This window comes from Suricata suricatta, chromosome 1, assembly GCF_006229205.1.
Source record: "Suricata suricatta isolate VVHF042 chromosome 1, meerkat_22Aug2017_6uvM2_HiC, whole genome shotgun sequence".
Taxonomy (NCBI): domain Eukaryota; kingdom Metazoa; phylum Chordata; class Mammalia; order Carnivora; family Herpestidae; genus Suricata; species Suricata suricatta.
In genome coordinates this window covers 125,296,091-125,321,376 of record NC_043700.1, presented here as the reverse complement: position 1 = coordinate 125,321,376, position 25,286 = coordinate 125,296,091, and the positions used below count along the sequence as shown (strand labels likewise).

General features: G+C 37.3%; 1 protein-coding gene across 2 annotated transcripts; it reads left to right on the top strand.

The window, feature by feature from the left end:
* The first annotated feature begins 16,425 nt into the window (after positions 1-16,425).
* On the top strand, positions 16,426-24,515 carry SPP1 (secreted phosphoprotein 1). 2 transcript variants are annotated; one of them, XM_029943325.1, is made up of 7 exons: positions 16,426-16,530; positions 17,626-17,690; positions 17,803-17,841; positions 20,709-20,789; positions 21,079-21,120; positions 22,719-22,997; positions 23,673-24,515. In XM_029943325.1, the coding sequence occupies exons 2-7, from the start codon at positions 17,637-17,639 to the stop codon at positions 24,075-24,077; spliced, it is 900 nt and encodes a 299-aa protein (XP_029799185.1). In that variant the 5' UTR covers positions 16,426-16,530; positions 17,626-17,636; the 3' UTR covers positions 24,078-24,515. The 2 variants fall into 2 exon arrangements, with proteins under 2 accessions (XP_029799185.1, XP_029799191.1); XM_029943331.1 differs by lacking the exon at positions 20,709-20,789.
* Positions 24,516-25,286: the final 771 nt, after the last annotated feature.

The following is a 25,286-nucleotide window of genomic DNA, read 5'->3' as shown; positions in this document are numbered from 1 at the left end:
ATCTGGAAAACTAGAAACCATTTCAAGTAAATATAACAGAATGAATTTAATTCAGGGAATTGATCCTCTGGAAGATAGAAGACTTGAGAAACCAAATAGGCTCCATGAGGCAAGAATATCGGGCAGCCATGGGCCTCCCTAAACCAGGGGAGGGAAAGGGAATAGCAAAGCACATGGCCCAGGGGCACACAATGAAACTAGGACCCCAAGGAAGGCACAGGAACTGTCAGAGATGAGAGAGTGTGGGGGAGGGGGGAAGGGTAACCCTGGCTTCCCATTAACTAAAACTCACCAAAGGTGAGCTGACATGAGGGCTTGGTAATGCAGCCTCCAAGGCCATTCCCTTTGAGCCAGAGTCGAGCAAAGAGGGTATGAGCCCTGGATCTGACAGCAATCAGGCCTTGGATGGCAAACTCCAATTCTCTCTTCCACTTTTCTGTGGCTACACATAGTCATCCTTTCCCCACCAGAAGGCTGTTGCTCAGTCTAAAACTACGGAACTTTAGAAGTCATGCAGTAACTAACTGGTCAGTCATTCAACTATGTTACATCACTGGGATAAACTTCAAGGAATAATGTGTTTAAAACAGGGGAAAAAATCCACTAAATCAATGTACAAAGGACCTTGACACAAAGCTCCATCTCTGGGACATTTATTAAAATTTAGTTGCACATTATTTCCTTATTGAGTTTCACTTTTCTAGTTTCCTGGAATATAGTCATGGAGTCAAATTTGGCAAACTTATGGAGGTAAATCACATTCTACAAAATTATATTACTTCTTTATACTTCCACAAAGCCATTTCAGTGACTATTTCAGAAGAATAGAAATAATGTTGAGGATTCAAAGAAAAAACTCTTTAAAACTGTTTTTTTAATTTCTTGATTTTCAAAAATATTCTTGTCTTAAGCATATATTATGCTATAACTGTTAAAACCATGCCAAAATGCCAAATTTTGAGAATTAAGAGTCATTCACAATATTTTGATCTGTTTTTATCAGATTTGTTATATTCTTACCTTTAGTAAACCCCCCACCCCAAATCCTGTAACAAGCATTGGCCAAAAAAAGCTTTGAGTTTTTTGAGGGTGAGCATGGAAGCTTGTGTGGTTTTGGAATCCCCTGTAGCAGATGCCGTGAGTGCCTTACACCTGGCAGGCCTTCATAAATGTTTGTTGAATGGATTGGGCCCTGAGTAAGAAGGAGAAGAATGAGGATCTTGGGGTATCATAGACACTCATGAAGTAGAGAGTGAACCTTTTAAAATTCCTTTTTACCATGTAATCCTTCTGCTTGCGAATGTACACTGCTTTTTTCATTGCCCAGAGGATAGAGTTCCAGAAAAAGTACAGGACCTCTAGTCATATGTGAGTTTCAGATAAGCAATGGGCAATTTTGTAGTGTATGTCCAAATACTTCAAATATGTGCATATTTGAGACACGCATATACTAAAATATTATTCGTTGTGTATATGAAATTCAAATTAAACTGGGCATCCTATATTTTCATTTGCTAAATCTGGCAAATCTACCATAAGATTAAATAACGGGGGGACATAGGGGGCCCAGCTGGGTAAGCATCTAACTCAATTTCAGCTCAGGTCATGATCTCGTTAGTTCATGGGATTGAGCCATGCATGGAGCTCTGCACTGACAGTGTGGAGCCTGCTTGGGATTCTCTCTCTCTCTCCCTCTCTCTCTGACTCTCCCCCACTTGCACACTCTCAAAGTAAATAAATAAATTGAGGTGCCTGGGTTGGTACCAGACCCTTCATAAAGTGTCTGACTCTTGGTTTTAGCTCAGGTTATGATCTCATGGTCCATGAGACTGAGCCCCTGCTTGATATTCTGTCTCCCTCTCTCTCTGCCCCACCCCAGTTCTCTCTCTCTTTCTCTCTTAAAATAAATAAACTTTAAAATAAATAAATAAAATTTTTAAAAAACAACAAAGGAGAACCATGCTAAGTGCTGCTCATGCTTACTCTCTCTCAAAAGAAACAAATTTAAAAAATTAAATACAAATTTCTGTTTTATGATGGTTTAAAGAGGGTTTAATTACTAGAAATGTTGAACAGAAATGGCCATCCAATGAAGGTAGTTATGCATCATAAAAGGGGCAAATACCCATACTTCTTACAAGTAGTTTTTAAATTTTTTTTAATGTTTTATTTATTTTTGATACAGAGACCGAGCATGAGAGGGGGAGGGCCAGAGAGAGAGAAGGAGACACAGAACAGGAAGCAGGCTCCAGGCTCTGAGCTAGTTGTCAGCACAGAGCCTGATGCGGGGCTCGAACCCACGAACGTGAGATCTGACCTGAGCCGAAGTCAGAGGCTTAACTGACCGAGCCACCCAGGCGCCCCGTTTTTAAATTTTTTAATAATTTTTCTGAACAAAAAAAGTTTAGCTTTGAAGTAAATAAATAAATAAATAAATAGGGAGGAAATCCTTGATGTGCAGCACTATTTTGAATCTTGATCCTGCAATTAAGTTACCATATGGCACTAGAAAGCCACTTATCCTCTGAAACTTTATAAAATGATTCTGATTACTTTTTTGTCATGGTGAGAAGAAAAATTGATAGATTAAACTATAAAATTTCCTTTATATTCATTTCTTCTCACTTCCTTCCACAGAAGTAATCATTGCTAACTGCTACCATTTGAATGTTTGTGTCCCCTTGAAATTCATATTTTGAAACCTAAGCCCCAAAGTTAAGACACTGGAGTTAGGGCCTTTGTGACGCACTTAGGTCATAAAGGTGGAGCCCTCATGAATGGGATTAGTGCCTTTGTAAAAGAGATTCCGGAGAGCTCCCACACCCACACCCCTATCATCATGTGAGGATGTAGCAAGAAATGGGCTGTCTGTGAAATAAGAAGCGGCCTCTCATCAGACATCAAATTTGCCAATGCCCTGATCTTGAACATCCCAGCATCCAGATATGTGAGAAATAAATATTTGTTATTCATGGAGTATGCTTGTTGTTGTGAAGAGCACTGGGTGATGTTTGTAAGTCTTAGATCACTAAATTGTACACCTGGAACTAATATTACACTGTATGTTAACTAACTGGAATTCAAATAAAAACTTTATAAAAGTATTTGGTATTCATAAACCATCCAGTCTATGGTGTTCTATTGTAGCAGCATGAATAGATAAAGACACTAACCATTTGACTTGTGTCATTCCTATCATTTTGTAAGCATATATGTATACATGTATATATGTATATATGCACATACTATTTTTTATTTACAAAAATGACTCACATTTCACATATTACACCAAGACTTTCATTTTCATTTAGTCTTGGATACCTAAAAACGCTTTTATTTACTTAGTTTTACTAAATAAACAGGTTTACTGTGTAAACAGGTAATACACACACATTGTGGCAGGCAGACTCTAAAATGTATCTCCTATGATTCCCAATTCCTAGTACTCATGCCTTTGTGTCATACCCTCCTTTTGACTGTGGAATGGCCTAAAGACTTGTTCTAACAAACAGAATGGGATAAAAATGATGTGATGTCACTTTCATGATTAGGTTGCACAAATTTGACTTCCATTTTGCTAGCAGACGTCTACTGCTTTCTTAGCTTTCTGGCTTCAACGAAGCTAGCTGTCTTGTTGGAGAGGAACTGGGGAGGCCCAGCCAACAAACTAGGAACTGATGCTCTTAGTCCAATAGTCCTCAAGGAATTGAATCTTGCCAACACTATATAGCTTGGAAGCAGGTTCTTCCATAATCAAGCTTTTAGGAGAGACTCCAGCCTTGGCCAACTCTTCCTTTACAGCTGTATGAAGACCCTGATGCAGAAGACCTAGCTACCCATGCCTGGATCCCTGACCCACGGCAACTCTGAGTCCATAAATGTGTGTTGTTTCAGGATGCTAAGGTTTTTGGTAATTTTTCTAAGCAATAATAGATAACAAATGCACATATGATGCAAAATGTAAATGCCATTGAATTTAAGTCTCCTTCCCATTTTATCCCTAGTTAATCAGATCTTTTTCCCAGAGCCAAACACTGTTACAAGCATCAATGCAGATCATCAATCTGAAAGCACTTAAAATGCTTAAGAGAGAATAAATAAAATACTAATATAATTAGTTATACTAAGATTCCCAGATTCACAAATGATACTAAGATATTTGAGTAAGGTAAGAACAACAGGAATAATTACAGAATTACCTAACATGGGATTATATGGAAACAGCAGAAAAAGTGATAGGTAAATGTCAGAGGAGCCCATATATGAAAGGGATATTTATATCTAGCGGAAATTCCAAGTACATTTACAAAACTGTACCTAGTGAGCTATTGTTTAGGACTAGAAAGAGATCCCAGAATCATTAACCACCTAACCCTAATATCATTGGCTGTGTCCTATGCTGACTGCAAAGCAGAGCATTATCAAGATGAGTGAAAACAAAACAAAAAGCATTGTATTGCATGGTTCAAAGCCATGTCCATGCATCTAACACTGACTGTACATAGAATATTGTTCATCACATCTCAAAATTGACTTGGTGTAGCCAGAAATGACAGGGTGGGAACTAGGGTGAGAGTTTGACTCATATGAGTTAAAGAATAGACTAAAATAAGAAAGATATTTCATCTGGAACAGGTGTGAGCCCTTTTCTGTAAAGGGCCAAATAGTAAATATTTTAGGATTTGCAGGTTATATGGTCTCTGACTCAACATTTCAACTCTAGTGTTGTAGCATTATATAGATAAACGCACATGGCCAGTTCCAACAAGACTTTATTTACAAAAATAAACTTTGGTAGATTTGGTCCAAGAGCTTACTGGGCCCTTATCTAGAAAATTAAAACAAAGGATATCCAAGACAGCTGAAGTCTTTCACTTTTGCACCTGATTAAAAGATCCAGATGCCAAGAAGAAATCCCTTAGCTCATAATGCCAATTCCAGTACTGCTTTCTGAATACACTGTTTTGACTACTATTGAAGACACCGGTTTTTATTTGAACTAAAACTTCTATTCTGATCTCCAATCTTAGTGATTTTTTCTGTCCATCCAGAACCTGAGTTGCCTTACAGCTAACTTAAAGCCAGGTCAAGAATACCCCCTCTTTTCTCAGTGCCCTGTCTTCTTATTATCCCTCCTCCAGCTTCTTGGGAGATTCCAGGACAAGAACAATAGTACCAGATTGAGAAATGCCATCCTTAATAGCCAAACAGATACATGCAGTATATATTTTTAATTATATTGACTGAAATCAGTGTTTTTAAGCATTTAATACTAAATTATGTTTTTTCAAAGCAACTAAATGAATATTTATAGGACTAGGCATTTTATATTTTTATACTAAAATTTGCTCCAAAAGTTATAAATTCTGTTGATTTCTTAGCATTCTTCCCCAAATCTCTCAACTATGCATTACATTATTTTATGCTTCATGGATTCTTGTACAAACAAACAAACTGAAATCCTTTGTGTGAGAGAAGGATCTATACACAGATAGCCATGTGTTCACACATACCTGGTACAATGGGATAAAATTTAACTGATTTTATTTCCTGTCTCTTGTCTTCTGGCTTACATGGATAAAACTTGGGACACAAGATAGAACCATAAGAAATAAATCAGTTAGTTGCCCAATTTTACAAAAATACTATGAAAGTAAAATATGTTTTAGGGAAATTAATTTCCTGTGTATAGGATTCTTATCCTTCTTCTTAAAAAGAAAAATAAAATGTCTTTCATTAATTTACATCTCCAAACAAAGATTATGAGATTTAAATGAAAGTGTGTCATTTTTAACCTTCTAAATTTAGAATGCCATCATCTCTGAGATACAAACTGCATTCTTAAGAGACCAACGTAGATGAAGCAAGATGTATGTTTGAAATCTTACTAGAGGTTAAGACACCACAATTTTACTTGTGTCTGGACCAACTCTACATAAACAAAAATAAAATGAAACCCCAGTCTGAGATGCTTTGCCACTGTCTAAAAGCAGAAAAAGGCCCCTTGCCTGACCCCAGCCTCCACTTCCTCCCCAACCCAGACACGTGGGTGTACCAGCTTTGCTGATACGTTGCTGTACATGACCTCTTTACTTCACTAAGAACTCTGGCTAACCCCCGGCCAAGCTTTGATACACAAAACCAAAAGACTGCCAAAGGTTGGGGACTATCAGTGAGATAATACAGGACTGGGTCAAAACTCCAGCTTCCCGCCATAAACAGTATCAAATGTAATCTACGTTTCTTCTAATTATGGTTATGTCCACTTTAGGAACCATGGTGGAGTGCTTTAAAATTCTTCAAGTGCCTTAAGATTTACCACTCACAATATCTGATCTAGTAAAAGTCACCTAAGACTAAAATTAATCTATAAACACATTCCTTCCAGGAAATGGAAGTCGTCCAAAGCCTTCAGAGAACATGACTTTAAGTTTTCAAATATAACTAGGTAACTATTTTAACTTCAACTCTACCTACCCCTGTCTGATGCCTGGTGAAAAGCAAAATGGTGCTCTAAAAAACAAGTAGCCTAATTAAGAAATAAAAGTAAATGATGCTGTATGAATAACAAGAATTTGCAAGGTGAGTTTATTATTTACTGGAAGATAGCTTAGCCTCTCTCTTCTCAGAGGCAAGCAACTTGACAATATTTGATGGAATTTGTAACATAGTCGAGGTAAAGTCAGATTCCCTGGCTACCAACATTAGACACTATCCACAAAAACCTATACCAAAGCTAATTCTCTTCTGTTAAAAGTGAGAGACACAAAAACAGAGGACCAGGAGAAAACTGTTATCCTAATTACTTAAAATATCTATTGATACTCCCTTTGGAATTAAGATGATACACTATCTCCTTCTGAAGTTGAGTCACATCCTTACCGTATAAAATAATCAAATCTAATTTTAACATATTAGTAATGTCACATGGACTAATTTAGAATTTTAGGAATGGGGAACCAAAAATTAATGAAAAATTCTCTATATAGGTAGAAATTATATATATAAAGTTAGGGTACTAAAATGTAAATCCAATCTCATGAGTTTAGTGGTCTGGAGCCTAGTTGCTAACATTCAAAACCTATGGATTGATCATCATAATGGAATGGAATGGGATGGAATGGAATGGAATGTAAGGGGTTGTATTAATTAAGGTAACACCTGCTATTGGAAGAGATATCAGGGACTTGAAGCCATAGAGCACATCACTGTTTCATATAATATTCAGTATCAGGGCTCCTGGTCAGAAGACAGCTCAAGCTATTTCTTCCTTGGGACTCTGCCCTCCAAAAGTGCTTCACGGTCCTCTTCATTCAGCCAAAAGGTGAGGAGGAAGATTATGAAGGAGGCATAATTAACATTCAGGCACCATAGCCTGGAAATAACATATATCACTTCGTTTATATTCCATTGGCAAAAACTAGTCAAATGGCCACACCCAGATGCAAAGGAAGCTGAAAAAAATGTAGTTTCAACTGGGCAGCCACTTCGCAGAGACTACTCTGAAGAAGATTAATTTTTGGAGTACAGCCAGCAATACCTGTTACTATTATTATGGTAGGTGCTATAATGAATCCAAATGAAGCAAGACATAAATTTAGCTATGAAATTGTACCTTTGAATTTTTCTTTATCTAGGTATATGGTGACTGTTAAAATATGACAAGCAATTTACTCAAAGTTTAACCAGTGAAAACAACTAATAATATTTTATGGAATTGTATGTAGTAACCATGAAGCTAATGATATGAACCCACAATCTCTAATCTGTGTATTTTGAATGGGTGATTCATAGCACCATAAGATTAGCCAAGACGTATTAACATTCTCTGACACTGTGTGGCTCACAATCATAGTATGACATTGGCTGGATGGCATATGGATAAATAAAGTTCTACATTTTGATTAGATTTGAGCCTTCAAAAAACAAAACTATTCACTCTCTGTATAAGATTTCTCACCAATACCACTGTAACTTAGAGCTTTTATTGTATGCTTGTTTGTTTTCAATGAAGTTTGGTCAAAGTTGGATGCTTATTCTTTTGACTCACATCTTAGATGTTAGTCTTTTTTTTTTTTAATGTCTTTTATTTCTTTTTGAGAGACAGAGAGAGACAGCATGAGCAGGGGAGGGTCAGAGAGAGAGGGAGATACAGAATCCGAAGCAGGCTCCAGGCTCTGAGCTAGCTGTCAGTACAGAGCCCGACGCAGGGCTCAAACCCACAAACCGTGAGATCATGACCTGAGCTGAAGCCGGACGCTTAACCGACTGAGCCACCCAGGAGCCCCAGATGTTAGTCTTTAAACACCAATTTCTGCTCTGTATTGTAACCCAGAATCCTTTAGAAAGTTTTTCCAACCTAGACAGGTGGAACAAGTCACTCTCTTCTCTGGGCCTCTACTGACTCTGTAAATATATACTCAAAGGTTTTTGCGAGAAGTGAATGAAATCATCTATATAGAAGTGACTGCACAGTAATTGACTTTCATTTAATTATCTAAAAAATTGAGATCCTAATACTGAATTTATGCAGTTTTTAGGAATATTAGATATAATGTATATTTTAAAATCTAGAATATTATAGGTTTCCTATGAAGCATATAATTACTATTATTGTTGTTGTTATTGTTTTGAATATCTTTCCTTTTAACAAGCAAAGGCAAAAGTTCTGGGCTCACTTCATTACCATAGAAAAGGTAAATGCTGAGCGCATAATAATTATACAGAAGTTTTCTTAGGGAAAAAACAAGCAGTAGAAATTTGTTATGAATGAATGGGTAAAAAGAGGACAAAATTTGATCACAGACTTATTTTAGGTAACTCTTGAATGATTTCATCTGAAAGTGAAATTAATAGGTTGTCTAGATCAGTCACATCTACAGATACTTGGAAATGAAGAGGATGTGAGTGCGGGAAAGAAAAATCTAAAAACATCTCCAGATTATGGAGAAGCCTGATATGCTGGATCTGCCTCCTAAAACCACAGGCGGCATTTTCCAGGAAAGAAACAAGCCAACTTCCTCAGTCACTTTCTCTTCAATCTCCCACTCTCAGTGTAACAGAATCTAAAAAAAAATTCATGTGACCCACATTGAGAAAATGTCTCAAGAAAATCTATATTTGGGGAGGTAAGGAAAAGAAATTCATAGAACCTTAAAGATTGAGTCATTAGAATCATTAGTTGGAAGTGATTGCCCTCTTTAAAAAAAAGTTTTATTTTTACTAACATGATTGTAACAATGTTTGTTAACTTTTTATCTATGATTTAAAATATAGCAAAAAAAATTCATCATAGTCTACTTTAAAACATCTTAAAGACAATTCAACTTTCACCTGACTGCCAGTTTATTAGAGAAGTCTTGGGTCAAAAATTTCCCTTTCTGGTATTTAATCTGAACTTCTCTTACAATCTGAATGCTGTCTCTATTTCTACAACTTGTTTTCTCTTCCTATATTTTTTGTCTCATGAATTTTGAAAAGATACATAAAATCACAGAATTTTAGAGCTGAAACCGACCTTAAAAAATAATCCAGATTAACTCTATCAAGAAACCTGAGACCCAGACAAGTTAAAGGGATAACAACCTCATAGATAAGGGGGGGAAAGATCCTGGCTCTTCAGATGCTGCAATGGCATCTTTAAATGTGTATACAGTCCCTCCCTTATCCACAAAAATAAGCTGCAAGACCCCCAGCAGGTGCCTAAAACTGCAGATAGTACTGAAACCTATAAAAAGACTATTTTTTCCTATACTTACCTACCTATGACAAGGTTTAACTTAATCAGGCACATAAGAAATTAATAATAATAATAAAATCGAACAATGATATCAAATTCTGTCATTAAAGCTATATAAATTGGTCTGAGGATCTTATACTATACTCACCCTTCTTCTTGTGATGATATGAGATGATAAAATGCCTATGTGATGAGATGAAGTGCGGAGAATGGCATTATGGCATAGAGTTAGGCTACTACTGACCTGATGATTTGTCAGAAGGAGGATTACCAGCCTTCAGACGTTGTTGACAGCTGGTAATTGAAACTGTGGAAAAGGAAACTGCAGATAAGGGAAGAATATTGTTCAGACTGTTCTGAGAACACAGCAGTTGTTCTAGTTCCTTGGAGTTGATGCTAAATGTAAATGTTATATGTAGCATCCATAGGATTAAGCATTATTATTATCATTATTTTAGAGAGAGAGCACCAGCATAAGGTGCTCTGAGGGTCAGAAGGGGGTGGGAGAGAGAGAGAGAGAGAGAGAGAGAGAGAGAGAGAGAGAGAGGAGAGAGAACCTTAAGCAGGCTCCATGCACAGCACCCACACGGGGCTCAATTACAAGCCCCTGGGATAATGACCTGAGCCAAAATCAAGAGTTGGCACTCAACTGAGTGAGCCACCCAGGCACCCCTTTGGGATTAAGTGTTATATTAAAGGTGCGCCCCTTCACTCTTTCCTCAAACATTCACTGAGTTGCTAACAGGAAACGGTGGATACAAACATGAATAAGACCAAGTCCTTGCCTGGAGGGAGTTCCCTTGTTAATGTAAGGAGACAAGCACGTGATGGCAATAAAGTATCAAGGGCAGGTGCACTAGGGGTACAAAAGTGGAAATGGTTATTTCTATTCAGGTCAAAAAAGGTATTATAAGGGATGCCTTGATGTTTAATGTGAATTAAGTCTAGAAAGAAAATACTTCAAAAGTAGGTGAGAATGGGACTGGAGGGATACCCATGCCATGCGTGCCATGCAGTGTGAGCAAAGGCATGGAAATTTATACTAGCATTGCACTTTGGGGAGCTCCAATGCGCTCTGTGTGCTTCTTGCATGGAGTATAAGAAAAGGAGTCAGTGAAAGATAAGGCTGTAGAGACAGGAGAATGCCAGCCGTCAGAGGACCTTATGGTCTGTAAAGAATAGCATTCACCTGGCCGGCCCTCTTTGTAGGTTTTTTAACTACAGGAATCTTGCCTGTAGTTAGGTGTAATCCATTCTGCCTGATAGTGACTTCTAATAAGACCTAGAAGAGACGTTCAATTTGGGACCTTAAAAAGGCAACAGATGGGGTGTCTGAGTGAATCAGCTGGTTAGTTGGTTCAGCTCAGCTAATGATCCCACAGTTCATGAGTTTGAGCCCTGCATCAAACTCTGCACTGACAGTGCAGAGCCTGCTTGGGATTCTCTGTCTCCCTCTCTATCTCTGCCCTTCCCCCTGCTCATATCCCTTCTCTGTCTCCCCCAAAATAAATAAATAAACAAACATTTTAAAAAGGCAACAGAAAATAATCAGGAATGACTCAACTTAAATAACATAATAATATAATGAGAATTATATACATTTTATAATTATTTTTTTCCATTCACTGAATACCTATTTGTTGGCACAAAACTAAGGCGTGACATATCATGGATTTTCATTTTATAAAAGAATTCAAACATTAAAGGACTCACATTTTAATTACTAATTATGTTAAGTTATATTTTTTAAAACATATATGTTATGCCATGGAATAGAAACATCAATGTGAGTTCTTCCTTAAAAGGAACTGGCAAAACAAACAAAAGAAAAAATCCTTAGCCGAGAGCGGCTAGAAAAATAACTAATTTAACTGCTTCTTTTTTTAAAGTTTATTTATTTATTTTGAGGGAGGGAGTAGGGGAGGGGTAGAGAGAAAGGAGGACAGAGGATCTGAAGCGGGTTCTGTGCTGACAGCAGAGAGCTTGAGGTGGGGCTCAAGCCCACGAACCATGAGCTCATGACCTGAGCCAAAGTCAGATGCTCAATTGACTGAGCCACCCAGACGCCCCTTAACTGCTTTGTTGTTGTGTTGTCCATCTTTTGTCCTGTTTCTTCAGATTTTTTTCTTCTATTCTATATTGAAATGGTCACTTTTTCTTATTAACCTTATAATGGATTTTCTATCAAGGCCTACTCAAATATCTGACTTTAAATAAGAATTCTCATAAATCGAGTTCAAAGAATGCTTTTCTCCCCTCAATTCATTCTGCAGAATGCTGGTTTCTGGTTGCTTATTGTGACAAAATTCCTCTTCCGTACCAACAGGGACCTGCGTTGCTAGACTTCCTATTTCTACATTTCTGCAACTTTGTCCACAAGCCCTCTTTGGGTCTGTATTGTTCCCCATTTGCTGCAGGTGTAACCTTCTACGCTGCTATGATTGAGGTTGGCTGGAAAGAGAGACTTCCTATTTGAGCCTAATCCCAAAATACCCACCCCATTCCAGTGTAGACACAGGGTCTCCACCATATGCCTTCCCTAGCCACAGTCCCACTGACTTTACTATTTAACCTCACCCCCTTAACCTCATTGGCTAAACAAGTTCCAAATTTTTTAGTTGATTCTCATGAATAAAAGTCTCCATGAGGGTAAGAATGATGTCTTTTAAGAAAAAAATAATCAATAATTTAAGTCCACTTTTAAAAATGTATCTCTTCAGGGTGCCTGGGTGGCTCAGTCGGTGGGTTGAGTGTCTGACTTCGGCTCAGGACATGATCTTGAGTTCTGTGGGTTTGAGCCCCATGTTAGGCTCTGTGCTGACTGCTTGGAGCCTTGGAAACTGTTTCATATTCTGTGTCTCCCTCTCTGACTGCCCCTCCCTTACTTGTGCTCTCTCTCTCAAAATAATAAACAAACATTAAAAAAAATTTTTAATGTATCACTTTAGAAATGTTAGAATGCCTTGACAGTCCATAATAATACTTTAATAGAAAAACACTATCCGACTGGTGAGTACTGACAAATATTAGATAACTATATATGATATATTATTAATGGAAGCATAGTGCATTGAATTGAGAAGCACAAACTATGTGTTCAGAACTTATTTAGGATGGAGACTTGAGTAGTTAATCACTAACAACCTACTGAATATTCATTTACTATATAACAATCAATGCATCTAAAATGAAAATTTTTCTGGGTGCCTGGGTGGCTCAGTTAGTTAAGTGTCCGACTTCGGCTCAGGTCATGATCTCACAGTTTGTAGGTTCGAGCCCTGCGTCAGGCTCTGTGCTGACAGCTAGCTCAGAGCCTGGAGCCTGCTTCGGGTTCTGTGTCTCCCTCTCTCTCTGCCCTTTCCCCACTCGTGCTCTGTCTCACTCTGTCTCTCAAAAATAAATAAATGTGAAAAAGAATTTTAATAAAAATAAAATGAAAATTTTTCTTTTGTTTTAAGTGAAACTAATGTTTACCAATAGTGAGACCATTTTTTCAGGAGCTGAATTTCATTATTTAAATTATTGAGCAATGGGCTAAAAGTTTTAACGATGTTTCTTTTTTCTATTTCTGAAATGTTCTAATTTCATGTCTGAACTTAAAAACAGCATCCTCTCATCCTCCATCCATGTGTCTTCTCCTCTACTAAATAATGCCTTTCTTCCTTAGACTAAAAATTATGAATATTGTGGCTACAGTTTCCAACTTCTCTATGACAGATTAGTGATGGTACCAAGATATCAGACTTTTATTTGAACATTGATTCAGGGGGAAAACTAATTATTTGCAGAGCTGAAAATTTTTTAAATAGTTGATTATGTCTTCCAAAAATACAATTAGAAATATCCAAATAAACTGGAAGTCAGTATTAAAAAATTCCACAAAACAGTGACATCCAGGCACTTAAATTTTTCCATTATATGGGAATTTTCATGTAATTCAAGAAAAAAATATAATGTTCTTTATGTGTTCCCATATGTCCTCTATAGTGTCTATATTTTAAAATCACAAATCACTGTCTGCATTCTAAGTTAACAACTAAACTTTTTCCTTTCCACATACAATATTTACGAGGAATTTGATCAACTTGACCTTTTGCTTCTAACAACCAAGAATTTGCCTAGTCAAGAATGGAAATAGATCAAGCCTACAGGTCAAGCCTCTCTGACCTAAATCATTTAACATGTTAATTCTGACAGTTGAAAAACCTTATTCAGAAAAAATAAGCATCAGCAGCATGTTTAATTGCAAAAAGCAAGAAGAACGAGCCTCTTCAAAAGTCAGAACGACACACTATCCATTCCCTACTTGGTAGAACTGCCTCCACTCCACACCACTTTATCTCCTCGTCTCCGAAGCGTCGCAGACGCGTTCTTTAGCTGTGAATTCACAAGTCTTTCCTCAGAATCAGTAACCTTTTGATTGAGTGTGGGAAGTGGGGAAGGAGGCAATGGTGTCTGCCTGGGGCGGCAGAAAGCAATGACAGCACAATGGGAACGGGCCAGTTCTCCCGGCCTCTGAGCTCCTGGTTATTGTGCAGCGGAGCATTGTTGGGAAATACTTTCTCGCCTGGCATTCCAAGAAATGCAAGGCCCCACAGCTGTTGTATAGTTCTGTCATCAAATACGGGAATGCCCTCTCCTGCCGGAATAAGAAAACTGATAGAACCAGATTTGCGGTCTGAAATCCCTTTCAGAAACGCCATCGTGTGGCACTTTGGAGCTATGGCCGGAAGAGCCTGAGATGGGTCATATGGTTCATCTCAACATGGCTGGACTCCAGCGAAATCTATTCCTATAACTCTAAGTTCCTATTAAATCATTCCCGTGGGCGCAGAGGAAACCATGGTGAATTCTGTGGAAATCTTGTTGTTTTTAGAATTTCTGAACTTCCCCTGACAAAATTGACAATATGACGATTTGTGTGGGTAAAGGGAAAAAAACAATTTTTAAAAGCAGGAATCAGAAGTCTATTTTGAAACTTTATAACCTGTGTGCTTTGCATTTTATAGAGGCAGCTGACAGCTGAATTATTAAAATGTGTAATTAGAGTCCACAAATCAATAATATCAATTCATTTGGAATGCATCCAAAATAGACATACCGGCCCCCGACAAAATGTGCACAAAACCTATGGATTATGGTTATACTAATAACACTGCAAGGAATTATTTAATCCATATTTATATTAAAAGCAGCATTTAGTAAATAAGAGCCGACACCTTAGATAGAACTAATAATAAAAGGACCATTATCTTTAATCTCGTTTCGCACACAATTCCTACGGTGGAGGTGAGAGATAAATGAATAGTGCAATCCCCATTTCACAAGGGAGAAGAGTAGCTGAAGTTAAGTAATCTCAAAACAGTATTAAACATTTCAAATGGACTCAAAGCTTTTCTACTTCTAATTTCTGTTTCAATATTCAAACTCCGTCTGTAATTCTTCTTCATTTAAACACCTTTTAATTACCCAGTACAGTTTTCTTTAATATGAAAAAAAGTTTTTAATTTTATTAAATAACCAACTTTATACATCCTGGGGGGAAAGCTAGAAAAAGATAATTCATAAATCAATCCATTCCTGTAGAGATGTACAAATTACCCGATTAATGCACACAGTTTAAAGATCTTACATCTGGCTCATTCTAATAACTGATTCCACTTACAGACATTGAAATCATGACTCCCTGCTCTTGCTAAACGTTCCAGTAATAATAGTTAACATACACAGTGATTAACATACACATATAATATGTGCCAATCATTGTTAATTTTATGCGTGCTAATTCACGTACAGGTCTCAACCCTCTTGAGCTAGGCAATAATGTGTGCATATGACAGATGAAGAAACAAATACAAGCCAGCTAAGTGATCTGCCCAAGGTCACACAGCTAATTGGTGGCAGGAAGGAGTCAAAGCCACACTCTGGCCCCAGAAGCAGCATTCGCAAGCAGTAATATTGCTCCCAGTCAGAAACTGCTTTACTTCTGCAGTGTACTGAGTAAATTACCATTCCTCTGTTTTATCTACAAAATTAGGAGATCCATCACCTTCAAACAATTCAAACAGTGCGATGAAAATTCATGTCTTTGAATGGTCATTGTGAATCCAACTTAATGGGCATAAACATAGATTTTAATGTTACTAATATTATTTATCTAAGTGACAAACTATTACATACTCGAAACCACAAAACCGAGCCTGAGTAGTGAAGGATGGAGGGAGCCTCTCTGAACTTTTCGTAACCTGAATGGTAACCTTGCAGATGTTAAACAAATATAATTGTGTGGGAACTGTGGTTGCATATATTACCTTAATCTGTTATTTACCCCAAAAGAAACAAAAATCCAATTCATTTTATTTTATTTAGGACTGATTCACATTAATAATTTTTTTCTAATTCAGAAATTATAAGACTCAGAACTAGTCATTCCTCCCCACTTTTTTAGAGGACCCTTAGATGCCTTTCTATGATGCTGAATGCCAATCCCATAAATTAAAAATCTAGTTAATGATACTGTGTGTGTGTCATATTTTAACTGTAGAGTAGTTTATGTGTGTGTTTCTTTGTTTTTTTTTTAACCACAAAACCAGAGGGGGAAGTGTGGGAGCAAGTGGGTTGGGCAATGGCAAAAAAAACCTCATGACACATTTCTCCGCCTCCCTGTGTTGGTGGAGAATGTCTGGAGCAGCATTTAAATTCTGGGAGGTTCTGGTTGTCAGCAGCAAGAAGAGAAGGCTGGGACTGCCACACTGTCCAGGACCAGGCTCTCCTCTCAGCGGCCAGCCCCGGTAAGCCCGCAGTGCACTGTCCTATGAGCTCGGCTTCATTTCAGGGGGAAGGGCAAGTGGTAAGGAAGAGTGTAACTGCAAGGCTGTTAAGCACCCTTAATTTGTTCTTGTCTTTTTACTGAGCATGCCTTATACATTAGAGATTTCCTGGAGGAAAGGTGACTGGCTATTTTGAAAGCCAGTCTTATATATAACTCAGAAATACTTTGAGTTCTCAAAAGAACTAACCCTATTTCTTCTGATCAGAAAAAAATAAAATAAACATTCTATGCCCTTTCAAATGATTAATATATATTATTTTTAATGAATAGATGGTTGTGAAAGCGTTTAAAAGGAAAATATCTTTAGTGGTAATTTAAGCTAATAATAATGCTATTTTTGATGATTAATGTATCCATCCTATTTTCAAGAAAAAAAAAAAAGCCTTCCTGAATATTTTACTTCTGTATTTAGCTGTTAAATTTTTCACCAAAATACAAAATGACATTCTGTAGACTTGTTATCATGAAAAAAAAACTGTTGACTATTTTCAATGTTTTGTTTTCTGTTTCAAATTTCTAGACTGCCTTTCTTAAATAATTGAGTTTGAGATGGTTTCATTTTACCTAGCAGTAACTTTTTAATAATTTAAGTTAATAATCACATTTAAAAGGCATGCTTGAAAAATAGAGAAAGCAAGTTTCTTTCTGTAGATTTATTTTCTCTCTTTTTCTTTGTGTTTTTCTTTAAGAAATAAGTATACTAACACTCGCTTATTATTTTAATTAAATTACTAATGATCTGTTTTTAGGTTTAGACAGCTGGAGAGATCAGGTAGTAGTGGTATAATCCCTGGAACTCTAAATTTTAAAGTTAAATATAGACTCGTAGCATTCTTTTGTCCCTTACCCAATAGTGAGAGGTGGAGAATAGTGGCATCACAAATATTAACTCAAAAGACCATAATGAATGAAAAAAAAGTTTTCTCCAAAAGGAAGAGAATGTTCTACAGAAAATGCATTTTATTTGTAATTATTTTGTAATGTGATAGAATACAGAGGTATCACTGTTTCACCCTACAAAGAAATTAAATATTCCTTACAAAATATTTTGCAGGAAAAATAACCATGAGAATTATAGTGATTTGCTTTTGCCTCCTGGGCATTGCCTACGCCATTCCAGTGAGTACAGCTGAATCTTAAAGGAAATTTCTCAAAATACATGAATTGTGTGCTCCCATGTGCTAGGAACACATTCACATTGTAATTTTTCTTCATCTTTTCTGTTTCAAAGATTAAACATGCTGATTCTGGGAGCTCTGAGGAAAAGCAGGTAAGTATCTTGTAGGTTTATCATGTCCTTAAATTACTTATGCAGCTGTACAAGAGGCACCACAAACATATTTGTGGCCATTTTACTTATTTTCATAGTCATGCTGTTAATAGATAAGTATTATCTGTTGACTGCCTGCTTTCAACCTAAGCCATTACTAAGTACAGTTACAGATGGTCCTCGACTTAGGAAGGTCCAATTTACAATTTTTCAACTTTATGATGGTGAGAAGGCCATATACATTTAGTAAAACCATAGTTCAAATTTTGATTTTTGGCCTTTTCCTAGGCTAACAGTACATGGCACAGTACCTCCTTGTGATGCTGGGCAGTGTAGTGAGCTGCGCTTCCAGTCGACCACGTGATCACAAGGCTCAACACCGCATGCTTTCAACCATTCTGTGCCCCTACAACCATGTCATATTTTACTTTCAGTACAGAATTTAATACATTACATGAGATATCAACACTTTGTTATAACATAGGCTTTGTGCTAGATGCTTTTGCCCAACTGCAGGCTAATGTAAGCATTCGGAGCATGTTGAAGGTAGGCTAGCTAAGTTATGATGCTCAGTACATGAGGTGCATTGATTGCATCTATGACTCACCATATTTTCAACCTGCAATGGGTTTATTGGGACATAACCCGATTGCAAGTTAAGGAAGAGCTGTATAATTTTTAGTAAATATATGCTCTTAACATCAAATTAGACTTTTCATATTTAAAAAATGCTCTAGGCCACTATCACTTATGTAAAATGAATTCAATGAAGTCATGTGACTTTTTCTTCCCATGACTCAACATACTGTGCTCGAGGTAGAAAATTCCTCTCCTTGCTTTAATAAGTTTAACATTTGTCTCACACACTAGATAGTTTGACTCTAATATTCAGTGTCTTCTAAGATATTTGCTAAGAAGCCCATTATAGAAAGATATTCTTTCATACTGTTTAGACCTATTTCACTTGTCAGCTGACTTTAGATAACAGTTTTCTAACCAAACAGAAGACCAAATCAAACCCTTTATGACAACTTTTTGACCGGCACCATAGATGTACGTGCCTCTCCAAAATAGGTGAAACTGTGCCAGCCAAACAACAAACAGGCATTGTCCTGAGGAGCTCAGACAAAAAGGCACACAGAGTTCAATCCCAGATGAACAGAAGAAAGACTGTAGAGAGTTGCCTGGGGTCCCGGAAAATAGATTGCTTAATGAAGACATTTAGAGAAGTATTGCTGTGTGTGTTGGGTGTGCAAGCAGGTGCTACAGGCCTGTCCAACTGATTTGAGAAAACAAGTATTGAACAACCCAGAAAAACTAACATTTTCAGAAAAGATAGATGTCACACTATTCAAGGCAGGAATTAGTGCCTTTTAATAGAACAAATATGGCACATAAAGCTATGACAGTATAAATTATTAAATGACAGGAGATTCAACCCTCCAGAATCATAGAACCTTAGAGCTAGGAGGAAATACGGGAAAGTTAATAGGAAACACCTCTGAAGATGAGCACTGGTTCTCTGTGAGTGTTAGGAGTCCTAGGGGTTTAGTCTGCTTATTTTGTTCATCCATAGTGTCTGCATATTACCTTGTTTTAAATCATAAATTGAACTTATAAATGGATTCCCTCTAAGCCCATATTACATGTCTCATCAGGAAATACATATATTAATTATATATATATATTAATGACCAATTATGTATGTTATAACATATTTGTATATAATCTTTCCAAGAGGGAAACTTGGAACTCATCTAGACTGGTAGTTTTCATATCATTTTTAGGCCAGGAACCCCCGTCTTTCAGCAAACACTTTCCGAGAAGCCCACTGTGAAGCTGCTCTGGGTAGAGCCAGCCATGGGGAACCCCAAGTGCTCCTGACCGGCTGCCTCCCCGTCCCTCCCCCCCTTGGTGGCTGGCTGTGAAAGGGACTCTGTGGAACCGCCAGGATTCTCATTCTCAATGACAGGGATGTGAAGGGATTGGCTCTGGGTGATACAGCCCGTCAGATGACACTTATTCATAGCAACTTCCACTCCTCCGCAGTAGGATAATCATTTTCCAGATAAACAACTTGGCTAGAGGAAAAACCATTCATGTATCTGGCACCTTGGAGCAACAGAACTTCTGTGTGATGATGTTAATATTCTATTTCTGCGCCGTCCACTCAGAGAGCAGCTAGACACATGAGGCTATTGAACTCAAAATGTAGCTAGTGCAATGGAGGAACTGATTTTTTTACATTTTATTTAATTTTAATTAAGTAACCACATGTTATATGGCTGGAGGATACCGTATCAGACAGCATAGCTTTAGAGAGTTCCTCCATGTTCCACAGAGGAAACAATGAAGATCACCACTAATTAAGGGAACTTCTGCTTTAGCTGTGCTTTATCTGAGAGGACATTCCAGCTAGCAAGCACAGAACAGGAATGCACAGTATTCAGTATGCACAGAATGCATCAGTGCAAAGAGCCACTTTGTCTGGATTCGAACCCTAGCTCTGCCACATTCTACTATGAACCTTCATTGTGGCTGAGTTTCTCCCAATATGTAAAATGGGGGTGGGGGGGGAGAATGCTACTAATCTCACAGGGGGTTGAGAGGATTAAATAAATAAATATTTGTAAACCACTTTGAAAGTGTGCCTGGCCCCCAGTAAGTGCTATATAAGAGTATATTAAATGAATCTGCAAGAAAAATAAATGCTAAAAGAGATATCTAAGGCTCTGGTGGACCATATACATGGATATTATGCTTATCCATCAAAGTTGGTGAAGTGTAGTTGTTTTTTTCAGCTTATCTCTTAGAGGTCCTTGATGTTTCTTTTTCATATAATGACAAATATGCAACATTTTTTGTAGCTTTACAACAAATACCCAGGTGCTGTAGCTACATGGCTAAAGCCTGACCCATCTCAGAAGCAGTCTTTCTTAGCACTACAGGTATTTTTTATTTTAACTAATTTTAAAAATTAAAATTTTTACAATTAGAGAACAGCAAGAAAAAGTAACCATCACACAGGCCATTTGGGCCAGATAAATGGAGCCTTCCTGCCCGTGTGTAAACGTGAGCAACGGATCTGGTCCCGTTGACTTCCTCCCACTTTAAGCCACCCACTCACTTTTGAGGCTGAAAAATGCGAACTGCTTGGGATAGAAAAGGCTAAGTTTTTAATTAAAATATTAGGCATGTTTGATGTACACTTCCTGATATGTGTCCCTCCTTCTTCAGAATACTGTGCTCTCTGAAGAAACTCATGACTTCAAACAAAAGGTAAGTTCTCACCTTGAATCAGAGGCTGACCATGCCTTGGAAAGATGAAAGAAGCCACTCTTTCTCCATTGCCAGCGTTCAAGTCTGACAAGATTCTATTAGCAAATTTTTCAGTACATTGCCAGTCTAAAACTTGCTCAGAAGAAAAACATGTATTTACTAAATTGCAGAAATATCAGATTCCTTCAGATAAGTTTAGGGTGGCAGGACATGTTTGCCAATGTCTGTTATTTGAAATACTAAGCCTCTTAAAATTTTATTTAAGGTATTTTGTAGATGTCTTATCCAATATCTGATAAGCATCTAATTAATGCCTATGAAAGCCAAGATTTTGTCTCTGGGAACATTTCTGTTCCTAACATAATGATTTATGTGAGAACTATCCTTTTTATTAGGATTTTTAATATATTTGCTAAACAGAGAGATAAGTTAAATTCGTTTTCCTTAAGATCTGTTTGAATATGTTAAGAATCTCTAATTAGGAATAGCACTGCTAGGGATTTACTCAAGGGATACAGAAGTGCTGGTGCATAGGAGCACATGTACCCCAATGTTCATAGCAGCAATGTCAACAATAGCCAAAACATGGAAAGAGCCTAAATGTCCATCACCTGATGAGTGGATCAAGAAGATGTGGTATACATACACAATGGAGTACTACATGGCAATGAGGAAGAATGAAATCTGGCCATTTGTAGCAAAGTGGATGGACCTCAAGGGTGTCATGCTAAGCAAAATAAGTCAGGCAGAGAAGGACAGATACCATATGTTTGCACTCACAGATCTAACAGGAGAACTGGAGAAACCTAATGGAGGACCAGGGGGAGGGGAAGAAGGAAAGAGAGTTGGGGAGAGAGAGGGATAAGGAGAGAGACGAACGCAAAACCTGAGAGACTATTGAATACTGAAAAGGAACTCGAGGGTTGAAGGGGGGCGGGGGGGGGGGAAGAGGTGGTGGTGATGGAGGAGGGCACTTGTGGGGAAGAGCACTGAGTGTTAGATGGAAACCAATTTGACTATAAACAATTTAAAAAAAAGGAAAGCTACATAAATATCTCAATATATTTGCTAACTAGAAGTTTAATAGACATTAATTGGTTAATTTAATTGACAGCTTTAAGCTGCAATTGATACACCTTTTTGCTTATCCATGCTAATAAGGAGGTGGTTTTAGGTTTTGGTGCATGCATTAATATGAGTGCTCCAATATCTTGATAATCCTTATTTCAAATTTTAAAAATCTCATAATTATGCATCTGTATTTATTTCATCATTGAAGTTGGCCAGTTAAATAATATCTAATATGAACAAGGAAAAGCAGTGTTATCAATTTAAATGATATACTAATATATATTGCTTGAAAATGTCTATGAAAATAATTATTTATGGAAAATCAAGCAAAACACCTCAGATTATGATTCCACTTATCCTTGTGTTAAAAAAGAAATTGGAAGATGCTCACATTTGCTCCCAATAACCACTGAGTATATTGCTGTGAATGCAAAGATTCTAAAAACAAAATAGTTTGAAAGACACTGTAAAGACGAAGGAGAAATAAAAACCTTGACCCAAATTTTTCTGGCCATCTTGATTTTTAGACCTTCGAGAGTAAGTCCAATGAAAGCCATGACGTGGATGATGAAGATGATGATGATGATGCGGATAGCCAGGACTCTGTTGATTCCCACGACATAGACGACGATTCTAACCAGTCTGACGAATCTGATGAACTGGTCACTGACTTTCCCACTGACGTTCCAGCAACCCAAGTGTTTACCCCGGCTGTTCCCACAAGAGACTCCTATGATGGCCGAGGCGATAGTGTGGCTTATGGACTGAGGTCCAAGTCTAAGTCGTCCCACAGATACAAAGCCCAGGTAAATTCTTTAAGAGACACATCGGATATTTATGATTAGAGCCCAATTCTAGGAACTTCAGGTGTACATATGCACATTCATTCATTCATTCATTAAGAGGCATTATTAATTTATGACTTTTGAATACAAACCTCTTTTCCCTTGGTGATTTTATGTTTAAGGCTATGCTATTTCTCCCTAATTTTGCCTCTCAATCATAATATTCTTTTTCCAAATCACTTTTTTAGATTGAAGGGGGGAAAAAGCTTTGGAAAACAGCAATTTTTTTTCACAATATAATGGTCATGTCTTGAAGCTAAATACCTAAGATAAATTGTAGAGTTCCAAATCACACTAAATGTGTAGTGGAAGGATCTGGATTTAACACATAGCCTTTACATTTATTAATCATTTTACTTTTTAACTTTCAATTCACTTTCCCTTCACATAAAACAGGGATAATGAGACCTACTTCACAGTCTTCATCATATGCACAAATGATGTACCTGTTAAACTGAAGATGAATATGTGAAAAGGCTTGGCAAAATGTAAAGTCACATGCTAGTCTTGTTTTTTGCTTTGGCCAAATTTAGACAATTTTCAGTATAAATTAGCCTAAAAGTTAGGAAGCAGAATTACAACACCCCCATTCCTGGCTATTTGTTTAATCCTTCTTCCATTTGTCCTGTGATTCAGTTTCCTGATTCTACAGAGGAGGACTTCACATCACTTGTGAAAAGTCAGAGTATGGAAGATGACTTCAATGCCATCCCCCTTTCCCACGCTGTGCGGAGGTCTCTTGATGGGGACAGCCATGCGAAGGACAGTCAGGAAACGAGTCAGGTGGATGACCACAGTATGGAAACCAAGAGCCGCAAGCACTCCGAAGAGTATAAGCTGAAGGCAAGTGATGAGAACAATACGCATTCCCATGAGATTGGTAGTCAGGAAAGCTCTGATGTCAGCAGTGAGCTTGTAGGCCAAACAGTTCAAAGCCATGAGAAGGAGCTAGTCCGAGACTCTGAGAGTGCAGAACAAGATAAAAACCTGAAATTTCGCATTTCTCATGAATTAGAGAGTGAATCTTCTGAGGTCAATTAAAAGGAGAAAATGCAATTTCTTACTCTACTTTTAGTAAAAAGAAAGAATACATTATAGCAAGATGGGAGACAGTATGAAATGCTTATTTCTCAGCTTAGTTGGTGAATGTATATGTATATGGATCTTGAAATAGATACTATTTTTGATCATTAGTTTAGTATGTTGCTTCATGGTAACATCTTTGCAAACTAAAGCTCCAGAATTTGGTCTATGTTCTTTCCATGTAAGAAATGCAAACTGTCACTGAATTTTAATGTTTGCTATTCTTTTATGAATGGAAATTTATGTAGAAGCAAACACAATACTTTTACACACTTATAAAAGAGAATATAAAATTTTATGTCGCTGTAATCCTTTGTTTTTTAAATTAGTGTACATTTGGTTGTGATTATTTTTTGTGTGCGTGTGAATAAATCTTATACCTCAAATATAATGAGAGTTTGGTGGTATCTGTGGCTTTTCTTTATTCCTCAGCTTAATTGAGATAAAAATGACATATGACACTGTGTGAATTTAAGGTGTACCACATGATGATTTGATACACTTACATACTGCAAAATGGTTACCACCATAACATTAGTTAACACTTCTGTCTTGTCACCTCCCCTATCCTTTCACACTATCATCACTTTTTTGGGTGAGAGCATTTAAGGAGCACTGTCTTAGCATTCAGTTGCTTTTCTTATATTCCCCCCCGCCCCGGCAATTGCCCAGCAGTTAACAAATGTAACTATTTTAATGAACCTGCTAAACTTAGTAGAGAGCAATTTAGGGTCTTCTGGATTAACTGTACAGTTTATGGCTGAGCTAAAGCTTCTAGTTAAGGTAATAGAATTCAAGTGCAGGCTGATATTCAGTCAGGAATTCTCCAACCATGCAGTCTCCACAGGCCACTTACACCCAATGGAGCACCTTTTTATAATTTTCACAAAGCTGATACGAAGGCTAATAAAAGCCTGGATGCAATCACAAATCAATTTTATTGTTTCTCACCACTCACCATTAATTTGCTCAGTAAATTTATTGCTTTCTTACCCTTGGAAGAAACCCTGATAAATTCCATAGCTATTTTTTTCCATAACTATTTTGATCACTCGTAGATAATAAAGAGTCTCCTTTTGTTGGAAAATTCTTAAATGCAGTTTCAGGTAATAATTAAGATTTTCAATTTTATTCAAAATGAAAAGGTCTGGAAGCCTGAAGTTGAGC

Bases quoted from the DNA above. Each gene is read 5' to 3' on its own strand.
- SPP1 (XM_029943325.1), top strand. From the start codon at position 17,637: ATGAGAATTATAGTGATTTGCTTTTGCCTCCTGGGCATTGCCTACGCC. The intron at 21,121-22,718 runs GTAAGTTCTCAC...CTTGATTTTTAG, and splicing joins CTCATGACTTCAAACAAAAG to ACCTTCGAGAGTAAGTCCAA. The intron at 22,998-23,672 runs GTAAATTCTTTA...CCTGTGATTCAG, and splicing joins CCCACAGATACAAAGCCCAG to TTTCCTGATTCTACAGAGGA.